Below are 15,225 nucleotides of genomic sequence, written 5' to 3' on the forward strand. Positions count from 1 at the left end.
CACATGTGCCAACAACTCCTATTCAGTTCATGGTACAAGAGAAGTTGAACTTACAGCCATTGATGGCTCAACATTCAGAATTTCTGATGTCTTGTATGTGCCTGGTATCACAAAAAATCTACTTTCAGTGTCCACTCTTAACAGAGCTGGATTTCAGGTCATTTTTGAAGATGACAAGTGTGCAGTCCATGATAGAGAGCATGACTATGCCTTGAGATTGTCTGGCACTTTGTTGCGTGGTCTTTTTCAGCTTGACATGTATGCGAAAAGACCAGCACATGCTCTTGCAGTTTCCACTTCTACTGCTGCTATGCAGAATGCGGAGTTATGGCATGCCAGATATGGACACATGCATTATGGCAGCTTGATGACGCTTCAAAAACATTCCATGGTTGATGCATTGCCTCCTCTTGAAACACCTCCTCCACATGCCTGTGAAGGGTGCATTCTTTGTAAAATGCACAGATCTTCTTTTAAGAAGGATGGATCAGTTAAAGCTGTTCGAAAATTACAGCTTATCCATAGTGATGTCTGTGGTCCCATGAGGACTCCATCATTGGGTGGTCATCTTTACTTTGTCACTTTTATAGATGACTACTCCAACTACACTTGGGTTTATGGGCTGAAATGCAAATCAAAAGTGTTTATGGTCTTCAAACACTTTGCAGCCATGGTTGAGAATGAATCCGGACTCAAGATACAGACATTACGCACAGATAGAGGAGGGGAGTACATGTCTGCAGATTTTGATGCTTTTTTGAAAGACAAGGGCATTGTACATCAGCTAACAGTGAGGCTAACTCCTCAACAAAATGGCAAAGCTGAGAGGAAAAATCGTACTCTTATGGAGATGGATAGATGTATGCTGAAAAGCAAAAAATTGCCTCACAAATTTTGGCTTGAAGGTCTCATGTGTGCCAAATCATGTTTTGAATCGGGCACCCACAAAAGCTTTGAAGATCAAGACTCCCTATGAAGTTTGGCAAGAGAAAGCCTTCCGTGGATCATTTCCGTGTCTTTGGATGCCTTGCATATGCTCATGTGCCCATTGAGTTTCGGCATAAGTTGTCTGATAAGGCAATCAAATGCATTTTTGTTGGGTACAGTGCAGAGAGCAAGGGCTACCGTCTCTACAATCCTATCACACGCAAGATTATTGTCAGTAGAGATGTAATATTTTCAGAAAATTCAGCTTACACTCAAGCTGAATTTGATATGCCTTCTTCTTCCGATGATGTCTTTGAGGGGTTACTACCCATTGCCTTGGGTTCCCCTACTGATATATCTGATGAAAATCAGAATTTTTAGATACCTCCACATGCTCCGATTCAGCCACAGGATGTCATACCACCTCCACAAGCCGTGGAAGAGGTTGTTCAGCAAGAAATTGCAGATATACATGAAGCAAAAACAGTCCCAAATTGGCTGTTACAGACTCTCAGGGAGAGTAAAATTGATGCTCCATTGCCTGGCAAAACTCGGAGTGCAGTAAGGCATGGGGGAGGTGCTGTTTGAGTTGAATCAGCTTATGCAGGTACTCTTCTTGATGAGGAGGAACCTGAGACATTTGAAGAGGCATAGGATAATGTGCATTGGATGAATGCCATGCACGATGAGTTGCAGTCCATTCAGAAAAATCAGACATGGGAAGTTGTCGATTTGCCACCAAGTAAACATGCCATAGGTACACGGTGGGTTTTCAAAGTTAAAAGAAAGCCAGATGGCACCATTGACAGGTACAAGGCATGGCTGGTCGCAAAAGGATATGCTCAGAAAAAGGACATAGACTATGAGGAGACCTTTGCTCCTACATCCAGAATGACAACCATCCGGTCAGTTATTGCAATGGCTGCAAATTTTCAATGGAATGTTCATCAATTGGACATAAAAACAGCCTTCCTTAATGGAGACTTGTTGGAAGAGGTTTATGTCAAACAACCTCCAGGCTTTGAAATTTCAGGAAATGCACTTCAGGTATGCAAGCTCAATAAAGCTTTGTATGGGCTGAAACAGGCCCCACGTGCATGGTATGCAAAGATTCATGCCTTTCTGACCAGCAAAGGGGCTGCACAACAGTCCAACTGAAAGCCCCCTCTACATCAAGAAGGATGGGGGGGATATTTTAGTCATCATTCTTTATGTAGATCTTACTTGCTCACAGGGTCAAATGAAGATAATATTGCAGATTTTAAAGCTGAATTGTAGACCACTTTTGACATGCCAGATTTGGGGCTGCTACACTTTTATTTGGGGATCCAGTTCACTCAAGAGCAAAGTGGCATCGGTATGTCTCAATCCAAGTATGTGCAAAAACTCTTGGACAGATTCAACATGCAGGATTGTAAGCCCATAGCTACTCCCATGGAGCCGGGGCTGAAGCTTACAATGCATGAAGCAGGTGAATCATTTGATGCCACACTCTACAGTCAGGCTGTTGGATGCCTCATTTATCTCTGCAATACATGACCTGATATTCAGTTTGCAGTTTCTCAGGTGAGCAGATATATGCACAACCCAAAGACTATGCATTGGCAAGCTGTAAAACACATCTTCCGTTATTTGCAAGGTACCAAGTCTTTTGGCTTGATGTTTCCCAGGGGGGGTGACTTGCAGATGCATGCCTACAGTGACTCAGATTGGGCTGGAGATTATGACACTAGGCAGTCCACAAGTGGCAATTGTTTCTTTTTGGGCAAAGCTTGTATTTCTTTGTTGAGCAAGAAACAATCTACAGTGGCTACCTCTTCATGTGAAGCTGAGTACAGGGCAGCTTTCACAGCGACAGTTGAATGTGTTTGGCTGCGTCGTTTATTTGCTGATCTTCATCTTTCATTGGAGGGTCCTTCTCCAATACTCACTGATAGTCAGAGTGCTATTGCAGTGGCAAAGAATCCTGTGTTTCATGCTCGCACGAAGCACATTGAGGTTCACTATCACTATGTCAGAGAGAAGTTGCATGCAGGAGAGATCAACATGATCTATGTGTCAACACATGACAATGTTGCAGCCATTTTCACGAAAGCACTTCTACGTGAAAAGTTTGAGGCATTTCGCAATGCCCTGAACTTATCTCCTTTTGGTGATTGATCATTTCCTTGTACATGACATTGGCACTGCAGGGGGATGTTAGAATTATTGCTATAATTTAGCAGTGACCAATGTAATGTAATAAGTAGGTTAGGGGCACTTTTCCCTTACTTACAACCATGGGTGAGGTTTTCCACCTGTTTGACTTGCTTAACAAGAAGGTTTCTTTTTCCAAAACGTAGATACACAACTCATTCTCAGTATGGAAGCATGTTTTCTGCTAGCAATATGTGCTTGTCTAGTAGATTACATGTATGGTGAACATCACCCATACCTAGTCTGTGCTTAAGGTTGTTTCCTGAGGCAAGCCTTTGCAAAAACCTGACTATCTGTCACCATAGGCCATGCCTGAAAATCTATTTATCTTCACAGATACCATGTGGTATATGATTATATTATTTGTTCCAGAAGTTGTGAACTAGATGGTATATCTGTATAAATCACAATGTGCTCCAGCGTTGAGTGCCAGCTGCAACATAATGGCATAGATTTTTGACTGCGTGTCCGTCCATTGTCCTGGTGGTTTTTTACATGCCCCCTTTATCTCCCTGGTTCAGATTTTTCTGATGAACTTGAGTTGTTATTTCTTCTTTCCGGCTTGCAATCCTCATCAAAGCTCTAATTGATAAGAGGTTATATTGCTTTGTTTACTCTTTTCGGCTTTGTTTTGCCATGTCAGTCAACTCCACCATTCAAGCTAATAGTTTTTCTCCCATGCCTCCTTTTCTTTCAGCTGGAAAAGCAAACAGCGAATTCACAAGGCTCAGTAGCCCCAAAATTGCAGCTGGAGCTCTTTGAGGTGACTATTGATTTCTTGCATAGGGATGCCAATTGTGTTACCAGTAATTTTGGACAATGGTCTTAAGAAAAGCATGACCAATTCTAGTTGTTTTGGCAGATCCTTGACTATTTGAACGATGTTGTGGTTTCACTCTATTCTTTCATTGGTGCCTATCCTCAAGGTGCTATTATCTTAGTCTCGATTGGAACCCAGAGGTATCATTTTGGTGATCTTTCCTGCTTCCATGTGGATTATTCTTCTTCCTTACCAGTATCCACACTCATTAAGCTGTGCCTGTTATCAGTGATTGGAAAGGTCAGCTTCTTCCTACTCTGGCTGGTGTTCATGATGCTTTATTACCAACTATACACCGAAGCTTGACTCTTCTTGGGCCTCCTACTGTTACAAATCACACAGAAGCTGCTGCAGATTTGCGAATGAAAAGGCTTAGAGTGAGATTGGTGGAACTTGCTTGGAAGTCACTCTCTCTTTCGTATCTAAATGAAAGCAGTCTAGTGGGCCATTATGAGGGTACAGCTAATGCTTTGCACAGGACATTGATGATTGATCCAGGAGCAAGAGGAGAAGCATTTGTGCAATTGTTGTCCAATATGGCAGCATATCCAAGCGAGGGTTTTGATCAAATCCCTGGAGGTGCAAAAGAAGAGCTGATTAGCACAGGAGCTCTTCTTAGGAACATTGAAAGAAAGCACAAGCTTGTGGATATGGTGGCTCGTCTGCGTCAAAAGGGTACCGGTGTATATATCCATGCTTTGTATTTTAATGTGCTTGCAAATGATTTTTTCCTTCCCATTTTTGACTTTGTCCTTGTTTGATTGTTGCATTGATTGCTATGACTTTTCAACGCACATTCTGTTTGCAACTTTATGCACCTGCTCTTTCTTCAGTGTTGATGAATCCAGTGCAGGGAGAGAGAGACATTATTACAAGTCTTCGAAAGACCAAAGGGTCTATGAACTGAATGGGTGGACCCACGAAACGGGCATCTGCACCCACAAACACACATGCACAAGAGAGAGAGAGAGAGAGAGAGAGAGAGAGAGAGTAACATGCCTATGAGACAAAGTACAATAAAAAATGTAACTCATACAAGCCACTATGGGTTTAGGCAAAGGGCTCGCTCTAGGACCCTTGCTGAGTGCTATATTAATAAACTCAGGAATGAGTACTCAAAACTGAAAACTGAGACATTTTGAGTTAGTAGAGGATGTGATTGACTATCCATGATCCTTGTGTGCGCACGCGCGCGTGTGTGTGTGTGTGTGTGTGTGTGTGAGTGAGAGAGAGAGAGAGAGTAATATCCTCAGAAGACCTCACGGGTCTATGGGACAAAGCGCACACCAAAAAGTTGCAGAAACATCTGGATACCCAGAGAGTTGAGGGAGCGCTCAAGGCAGCTTAGCCCCAATTATTTAGATGCATGACTAAATACTAGTTGTATCTTAGAAAAATGGCTTGGATAACATCAGTTTAAGACTGAGAGTCTTTGGGTTTAGATTTGAAATCTCGAATCAAAGCATGTCCATCCCGATAGACTTCCCATTTACCTTCCTTGCGTGCTTCCTTCACCTTTGTGAGTTCGACGTGTCTTTGTTTGAGCTGGCTTGGAGTGAACTCCTCAAAATATCCAAATTCTTGTACCCTTTAGCTTGCGTGTTTGTCTGAGAATATTGATTCTTGCTGCCCTCTCATTGAAGTGTACCTGTGCTTGTGTTCCTTTTTGAGTAACATCGCTTATGTAGTCTTCATCCCAATCGATTTGTGATATTTCTTTCTTGAGGCATAATATCCTGTCTTCTATAAGACCCTCCTCACCGCCTCCAATGCATCCATCTTGCAACCCCCCGATGTACTCTGGTTTGCTGCTCTTTAACCTCCATGTATAAATCAGCTTTGTTGACTTTGTTATTGACATTTGCAGTCATCTCCTGCTTGATAGAACTTACTTGAGTTGTGATCAATTCCTTCACTATGGATACCAGCTGAGGTGTTGGTGGAGATGAAGTGCATTTGTGCAACACTTCTTGAATAAATTCCTGCTTGCCTGTCCCTTCCATATCATTGTTTTTCCTTTCTAGAGCTACAATTCTAGGCTTGAGCTCACCTATTTCCTGTCGTAAATAGTAGATGTGCTCTTGCGGGTCTGTCATGCTTACAAGCTTTCTATGCTGCAGATATGTCTTTCCATATGGAGAGGGCGTCTTTGAGAAGATGTACGGGAGGGGAGATGAAGCTGCAATATCAGAATAGGAGGGATTACTTGGGGTCGAAGCGAAGGTCTTCATCTTGGGGAACTCCGTGTTGCTGGCCTGTGTAAGCTGAGAAGCCCCTTTGTTGATATTAACCCCCAGGCTGAGAGAGAGAGAGAGAAAGAAAGATATATTAACGTCCACGGGAGACCTCGCGGGCCTATGGGACAAAGTGCACAGAAAAGCGAACTCATACAAGCCTCAGTGGGCTGAAGCAAAGGGTATGCTAGGACCCTTGCTGAGTACTAATCTATGCTAACAGAATCATAATCATATCATATCATATCAATCTATCTATCTAGGCGTTGGGACGAAACCAAAGCCCGGTACAGTGATGGCTCTCTGGTGGGCTGCGAAAATATCTCGTATCTGTGTCTATTGAGCTGTCTCGAGCTGTGGCAGGGGGCGCGGTCTCCTCGCTCTCTGGACTCTCTGGGCAATGTCTAGAGTGATCCCTCGTCTCTATTGGTCTCCTCTGAGGAAAGCTGTGATAGGTCGGACCTCAATAGAGTGTACTCTGGGGGCTCTCCGTCGCACATGTGGCCTCTGCGTCCCTCTCTCGGTGGGACTATGCCGGCTGCTCATCCAGACTGCTCTCATATCGGCTAGCTCCTCTTCCTCCACTCCACTGTGTCCGGTGCTGACTCAAATGTATAGAAGTCTGGGACGTGTCGTTGTGCCCGGTCACCCTCTATGTCCTGTAGTGGTCTGACTAACCCTTGTTGCTCTCTGATTTGTCGTAGAAGTGCCTCCCTGTGTTGCCACATCTCCATCAGATAGAGTCCAGTACAGACCTGGTCATGGAAATGGATCAGTCGTGACAAAGGACCGAAGCCATTTCCCTCTAGGTAGAGACAGTGGTAGCGTCCTCGAATCTCATAGTAGGTTGGGCAAGCAAACACAAAGGAAATGCTCCTCTATCTCAACCGCCCCCAACGTACATAGCATGCAGATCCACTGCTCTCTAGGTATACCCACTGCTCTCTCTGCCTCAATCCTTAGCTGATGGGATGAAACCCGCATCTTACCAATCATCAGTGCATGAGATACTCCTCTATCCTCAAGATACTGGGGTCTGATAATGAATCCCTCCCCTGATACTCGCAAGAAGTGGTCGCGATAGAACTGGGTCTTGGTGGGGAGTTCCTGGTCGTCCCAAGTCCGGGATGTGTGAAGCTGGAGGAGGTCTAACCATATAATACGGTTGATCTCATCTTGTGGGATCAACTCAGGAGGTGCATCCATGCTGTATTGAAAGGGGGGAAGCCTATCCATCTGGATACTGTGCCTGGCAAGCCATGTAGATATGTGTGCATACCATGTGTCTGCCCTGCTCTCTATGAGTCGTCTGGATGACTCTAGGGCCAATCTCGTAAGTCCCACACCCTGTGGACGAAAGTCACTGTCTGAAAGATGGCATCAACCTGGAGAGGTGTCATGGCGAACTCCGCCTGTACTATCTCATGTGGAACTGAGGGCTTACATCGGATCATCCTGGATCCCATCGTCACCTATAGCCGCTCGAAGCTCCTCCAATCTGTCCTCAGAAGATCACACCCCCAGAAAGGTGCTACATACATGACAGTCAGTCGCACTAGTGTGTCGAAAAGCCAGCCCTTCGTTGGTGGATCTTGGAAGTGCCCCTGGAAACACTGCCACTTTAGTCTAGCCAAAGCACTATGCCCTCGTGTGAGTCGTGCCTGGGTTGTATGTTTCATCGTGAAGATGGGTCCTGTGAAGACTGCTCCTAGATATGTGTATGACTGCACTATCTCCGTTGGAGCAAAGGGCGCGGAGCTCAGTGGCTCTAGAAAAATCACAATCAATCAAATACAAATTGACATAAGTTTAATCAATCTCAAAGCTGGAGCTCAAAAATCGAAGCCCGGCACAGTGGTGGCTCTCTGATGAGCTGTCAAGATATCTCGGATCTACGTATGTCGAGTTGTCTCATGCTGTGACGGGGAACACGGTCTCTTCGATCTCTGAACCCTTTGGGCTATGTCCAAAGTGACCCCTCGTTGGTCCCCCCTGAGCAAAGCTATGATACATCGGACCTCGATTGAGTGTGCTCTGGGTGCTCTCTATCTTGCGCGTGGTCTCTACGTCCCTCTCTTTTGCGACACCGTGTCAGCTCTCTTTGTTGATCGTGGCTGCCCTCATATCAGCTAACTCCTCCTCCTCTACTCCATAGTGTCTTGGAATTGACTCAAATGTATAAAAGTCTGTGACACATCACTGTGCCTGGTCAACCTCTATATCCTGTGGCCTAAATGCCTCTTGCTGCTCTTTGATATATTGTAGTAGTGTCTCTTTGTGCTGGTGCATCTCCATCGATAGACCCCAATGCAGACCTGGTCATGGAAATGGATTAGATGTGAGAGTGGACCGAAGCTGCTCCCCTCCGGGATAGTTGGCCTTCCTCTTTGCAGTATTGCAATGGAGGGAGAATCGGTCTACTTCTTGCGTGATGGGTCTCATGCTCTTTGCTCAGAGGGGGGATGTTGGAGAAATCATAGTCAAAGAGTGTGTTCTAGTGTGTACTAGGAACTAGTTCATCAGTCTTTGTGTGAGAGAGTGCCATGTGGCATCTTGGGAGTTATCACATGTACATACAGTACTTGAGTGTGTGTGTCCACTCTATATGAGTGTTGTACTTTCACTTGTCACATCAATCAACTCAAGTGGAGCTTTTGGTCATGTAAGTGATTCCCGTTGGTTCTTGCCTTTCTTTCCATTTCCATTTCCTTTCATTTCTATTTCAAGTTATGCTTCCTTCCTTCTAGCTCCCTTGCCTCCTTTCCACCTTCTTCCCATTCCTACAATCCCAATCTCGTTTGTGTCCTAAGCAAGTGTCTCTGTGTTGTATAACCTCATGAATGAATGTCCATAAACGTCTGTGATCCGAACAGACCAAGAGATAATCCATCTTTGAAGAGACATTCGTGATGACCTTGAATCTTATAGTACATAGGACAACTGAAAGTGAAGTTCTCCTCTGACTCAATCTCCTTTAGATCACATAAGGTGTAGCTGTGTCCCTCTCTAGGTATGCCCAAAATCTATCCAGTCTCAATATGTAGTTGGAGTGAAGAAACATGAACTGCGCAATCAAGATCCTTGGGGAGTGGGAGAGATGGATCTGCATATAGCCTGGTGGGCTGATGAAGCCCTCCTCTGATATTTGTATGTAGTGATCTATGTAGAAGCTTCATTGGGAGCTCGCTAGGTGCTAACCAAGTCCTGTATGTGTGTAGCTATACAAGATCCTCCAAATGATGCTGTTAATCTCATGATAGGTGAGGGGAATAGAGGGGGCCTTTGGAAAGGGGGAAGTCTATCTATGTGCAGTCCAAAGCTTTCAAAACCATTTGTATGTGCAGGCATACCAACACCTTTGATCACGCTCAATTGCTAATGTCAGGGATGCAGATAAGGCTAGCCATGGCAACCTACATCATCGCAAGGTCAAGGAACTAAAATGTTTGACTTGATGGAGGTACGTGGTCACTTGGAATGGTGCATCAAGTTGGAGTGGAGGGACCCCAAACCTAGCCAAGATGATCTAGTGTGGGACCTGATGGCTTACTATTGATCTTCTGTGCCAATAAGAGAACTTGGAGCCTTTCAACCCACACCCATTCCACCTCTGATAGATGAGGATCCTAGCATGGATTTCCATTTACCAACTAGGCGGACCAAAGAATCAGTGAGAAGAGACTTGGTCCGGAGATCTTGAAAGTGAGAGTGAAAGCACTGTCGCATAAGCCCGGCGAGCACTTGGAGATTTTGTAAATCACCCTCTAATTATGTAGTGCAATTTTAAGAGGGGCATTACGAATGGTGTAAATTATATATATGCGAAGGTCTAGACAGGTTCTTGAAATGGAGACATGAAACCCTAACACTAAGGGGTAAGTTCTCATTTCTCGTTATTTTTCAACTACCTCCTCTTGTGAAGCTGAGTATAGGGCAGCAGCTTTCACAACAACAATTGAATGTGTTTGGTTGTGATGATTGCATGCATCAGTGGAGTCTCCCCCTCTAATTCTCGCTATTGTATAGCATGTAATATTTTGTTTCAACACGAAAGACATTGAAATCCACTATCATTATGTCCGAGAGCAGTTACATGCAGGAGAGATCATCCTGATCTTTTGCCTGACACATCAGAATGTGGCCGGTCTATTCACTGAGGCACTAATTTAGAAAAATTTGAGGCTTCCCGCAAAGCTTTAATGAAGCTTGTTTCCATTTCGTGATTGAGATCACACCTTGGACATCAGGACATTGAGATTGCAAGGTGGTGTTTGAAATATTAATGCAAGGTCAATGTTAGGTCAGTAATAAGGCTAGGGGCACTTTCCCTCAGTCTTTTCCTTCACTACAGTTAGTGGTTAAGGGTCTTAGCCCCAGTTGGGTTACACCTAGGGTTGTAGGGTTTTATAATTCTCAACACAGCAGCTCAGCGAGTTGTTTCTCCTCAACCATTGTGCATCTTGCTTTCATTTCTCACAGTGCAACTGTGCTCAACCATGAGACGCAGCTACCTGCAATCATAAAACAATATCCAGAAGTAGACCTCTGGGTGACGAGATTTCCTGCCCAACCTGAGTCACAAAAACCACTGAGCATATCCCTTGAGCTGTATCTGATGCCATACTCTTGAATTCCTTTGACGTACCTGAGAACAAGCCATTCTTGCTTTGATGACAACTGATTCAATTGCTACTATGCCAAGACCATTGACTTGTCCCAAGTACTTTCAGAATTGTTTAATTTCCTTGATAATAGTTCACGGAAAAATAGTGGGACAAACACAAGGAAATTTCAAAACTACAGAGGCATTCTCAGCTGCTCCAAAAAGCAAAGAGCAGATAAACGATATCACGCAGCATGTTATTGTTGTTCGAACATAATGTGTGTCATTCTACATGTCTCACAGTAAATTGTGCTGACATAGGTGTTTTATCCAACATCCCCAAATTAGGTAGCTCTCTTGTTGTTTTTCTCTTTTTTGGACAGTAGAGCATGGGACCATAATTCTATGAGATCTGAAAGGCCCAAGAAAAAGTGTTTAATTTCTATCCAAAAAGCAAAGAGCAGATAAACATATCACTCAGCTTGTTAGAATATAATTTGTCTCATTTGACATCTGTTTCATAATACTGAACTTGTTAGAATATGATGTGTGTATTTGACATATGTCGCATAGTACTGATGTAAATGTTTTATCCAACATTGCCCAAATTAGGTAGCTCTCTGGTTGTTGTGCTCTTCGTTGGAAAGAAGAGCATGGGGCCATAATTCAATGAGATCTTGAAAGGCCCACGAAGATGTGTTTCATTTTATCCAAAAACATGGAGTTGTGTGCTTGATCCATTTTACTTCTCAAGAGTAACCTTGTTTGGGGCAATGGTCATGTTTTCACTTTATGAACCCTCGATTCTGGAATGTTTGCAGGCTTGATTACTTTGGATGGTGCTCAGTATGAATTTATTTCAGCACTCGTGAGCTACATGAGTTCTGTTTCATCTCAAATGCCAAATTCCTCCAATTTCTCTCTCATGGATCAACAGGGTGGGCAAAAGCAAGAAGCTGACATCATGTATGAATCCAAGATCAGTCACATCAAGGACCTCTTCCCTGACTATGGAAATGGATTTATTGCAGCTTGTCTTGAGGCATATGACTACAATCCGGAGGAAGTAATCCAGAGAATTCTAGAAGGGACTCTTCATCCGAGCCTACTATCTTTAGACAAGCTGCTTGAATCCAAACCTGATGGCCTAGCTACCAATGTATTGACAAAGGATAAAGGTAAGGGAAAGTTGGTTGAATGTAAACCTGATGGCCTAACTGTATTGGCAAAGGATAAAGGAAAGAGGATGGTTGATGAAGCAACTCCTTTGGCTTTCAACATGAATGGAAGCTTAAAAGGCACAATGAGAGAGGCTATGAAAGATGCAACTTTTTCAGACTCAACTGTATCAGATTTTGAAGCACAGGGATTAGCACAGAGGCTGGCTTCATCAATGTCAGCAAGTAGTTCAAGTGCTGGGCAACTAGGGGGAATATTACCTTCAAAGGTTTTAGTTTCAGATTCTGTTCAAAGCCTCAAAGGGCGATTTGTACGCAAAGATAAGGGGGAGGGAAACGCAGCACAATTACTTGACGAACGAGATGCAGAGGATGCCCTTCGTACTGCAGCATATGCTGCCCAGTATGAGGATGAGTATGATGATTCGTTTGATGACCTTGGCACGCATATTGCTGATGGAGTGGAAGAGACCGAAAGTCTTCTTGATCTGATGGCATCGAAATCATTAATTGGTCCATCAGCTGACCAAGAATGGACAAATAGTGTACCTACCAGAGTTAAAAGTGATGGGCTGCCCAAAGGCATATGGAGTGGAGTTGACAGGGGTGTCTCCAGAGCATCGGAAGCGATGCCAATGAATTCCAAATCTCAGAGTACCTCATTTGAAAGAGAAACTGGCAACAGATTCTCTGACACAAACAACAGACTTCCATTCCACCCAATTAGAGGCATGGGTAGAGGCAGGCGAGAGGAGCCTCGGGCACAGTACTTCGTGAAGGATGGAAAGAACTACAGTTACAAGGTTGCAGGTTCTATAGCTGTCTCCAGTGCAGAGGAAGCGGAGGCACTAAAGGTAGAAGAAGAAGAAATGATTCATGGACTTGGACGTGGTGGCAATGTCCCAATCAAGCCACAAGAAACTTCAGACAGGAAAACAACTCCTCAAGCTTCAGACAGGAAAACAACTCCTCAAGCCAATGTTCAGGGACCCACGCACTCAGACTTCTCAGGGCGTACAGGGACACATAATCGTGGAAGGGGAGGGTCAAGGAGGGAGCATGACAACCATCACAGGAAGGACCGTGCAATGAAGAAGCACTTTGCAAGCGTTGGGTGAACATAGATGAGTGTCAATACACTTGCACAAGCCTCAAGGGTCAAGTGTCGATAACTGGTTTCCAACTGCACCTTTTCCTTGCTCATCCTTCACATCTTTGCCTTACAAGAGGAAAACTTACAGACTCGGCATGTATGTATGTAGATACTAATTCAAATAATATCTCCCATTGCCATTCCTTTTAAGTATTTTTCTTGGAAGGTTTTTAACAAGCAGGCTGAAAGACGCGTGCAGTTTAGAAGACTTCCGGGTCTTTTGAGGTGTTGAAGAATGTCTGCCATGTATTTTGGGGTGTTGAAACAGACGCGCGGCATGTGCACGTACAGTTACTTGCAGCTAACAAAGGCAAATGATAGTTAGTCCGAATTATTCATTTGCTAGAGAGCCAAGTAAATGCTATCTTGAAAAATTTGATACGCCGAGGTCACCTGGACAGGTTTCAATGTTGTTTTTTGATACAAAGATTTCATGTGGCATGACAATAGAGATTGTTTAGCCTTATTGGGACCAGCTTTTAACCCCACCTAGCCTATACATGGTTCTTGATGTACTGTCTGAGTACTATGCTAACTTTTTTGTTGCTAAGCGGGCTATCAAGCCCCTTAGATCCACAATTACTTAACATTTAAGACGAGCAAGATGAAGAGCTAGCATGTGCCTGATGTGAATTTAAGTGTTGTTACTGCTATACTTCATAAACCCAATGAGATCTTCAGTGGGTTGTATTCTTTCCATGCACTCCCCAAGTAGAATCTCTTGCAATGATCACAGTGAATGGAAAATTGTGTACCCTTATGAAATGTCAATGGAGAACGTGCTGTATAAATATTCTAGATGAGACATTTAGCTGCAGATAATTTCCATCCGGAGAACTAGTATTGGCAACCCATGCTCAACCTTGCCCTCCCTTCCTCACAAGTCGCCTTGTATTCTGTTTCATTTGCCTTGTTGTCTACCCTCTATCCTTTCTCTCCGCCCTAGTCCTATCTTCCTACCTTGCTGCTCATAGCCCTTTAATTATTTTGCCTCTTGATGGTTGGCTTCTATTGGTCGTTTTTGTAGGATAGGCATTTAGGTGTAGGTTGTGGTGTAACCTTTGGCGATCCATTTGGCGACGTCCATCTAGCTTTAAGTACACTTTTTTTACCTCAACAAGGAGATGCTAGATTGATCTTGCTTATGCTACGTGGTAATTGGCTGATGAGGCTCTTGGCATGGCAATATGTAGTTGTGGGCGATGAGACTGATACCCCCTTTATGTGATTGAAGGGGAAATGTTATAGTCTAGGGATCGAGAGGCACATTAATTTTTTGGACTATAAAGGACTAAAGTACACAATGATCATTGGCATTTTTGAACGAGATATAAATTAATATAATGTACTAAGTTTTTTTGTGTTACGATATAATACTTTTCTCTTTTTTCATTTTTGGCAAAATTTAAGAATTCTTAGGATATTAAGTTCAATTCTTTGCAAATTGCTGCAAATTGTTATATTTCTTGGGAAATGCAATCTTTTACACTCTAGCATAGGTCCCCTCGGGTGCACGAGCACTTGCACTCATGCATGGGCACACGTGCACGCGTGCGCGTGCGTGCGTGCATGTGTGTGTGTGTGTGTGTGTGTGTGTGTGTGTGTGTGTGAGAGAGAGAGAGAGAGAGAGAGAGCTATCAACATCTGCGGAAGACCTCACGGGTGTATGAGACAAAGTGCAAAAAACAAAAAGTGGCTTACCACATCTAGATAGCCACAAAATCAAAGGAATGCACAAGGCTCAATGGCTCTTGAGTATTATAGGGCATAGCTACATTCTAGTACTATCATAAGGTGGTCTTTGTGACATCAATTTAATATTGTCTTTAGGCTTGGATTTGAAGTCCATACTCAATGCTTGACCATCTTGGTAAAGCGCTCATTTGTTGGCCTTGTGCGCTTCCTTTTTGGAGAGGGAGAGAGACGGAGACAGAAACAAAGAGAGAGAGAGAGAGAGAGAGAGAGAGAGAGTTTATTAAAGTCTACTAAAGACCGATGGGTATATGAGATTGATAGAAAACCGATACAATGAGCAAAAGGGTGGAGCTACTAAGCGAGCATCCTAACCCATGCTAGAAAACCATGTCAGACATACTCAACGTCATCATCATCAA

General features: G+C 43.7%; 1 protein-coding gene across 3 annotated transcripts in view; it reads left to right on the forward strand.

Moving 5' to 3' along the window:
* Nucleotides 1–13,610, forward strand: part of LOC147889616 (Ubiquitin system component Cue protein) — a 54,366-nt gene extending 40,756 nt beyond the window's left edge. For 2 of the 3 annotated variants that reach the window (XM_087391572.1, XM_087391573.1), the window contains exons 6-9: nucleotides 3,821–3,886; nucleotides 3,986–4,083; nucleotides 4,173–4,618; nucleotides 11,602–13,610. In XM_087391572.1, coding sequence (XP_087247698.1) covers nucleotides 3,821–3,886; nucleotides 3,986–4,083; nucleotides 4,173–4,618; nucleotides 11,602–13,076 — 2,085 coding nt within the window. In that variant the 3' untranslated portion in view covers nucleotides 13,077–13,610. The remainder of the gene's footprint in view (nucleotides 1–3,820; nucleotides 3,887–3,985; nucleotides 4,084–4,172; nucleotides 4,619–11,601) is intronic. The other variant, XM_087391574.1, reaches the window with a different exon arrangement.
* The last annotated feature ends 1,615 nt before the right edge of the window (nucleotides 13,611–15,225 follow it).

The sequence above is a fragment of the Dipteris shenzhenensis genome, chromosome 20 (assembly GCF_047967505.1).
Source record: "Dipteris shenzhenensis isolate YYH24624 ecotype China chromosome 20, Dip_SZ_1.0, whole genome shotgun sequence".
In the NCBI taxonomy this organism is placed as follows: Eukaryota; Viridiplantae; Streptophyta; class Polypodiopsida; order Gleicheniales; family Dipteridaceae; genus Dipteris; species Dipteris shenzhenensis.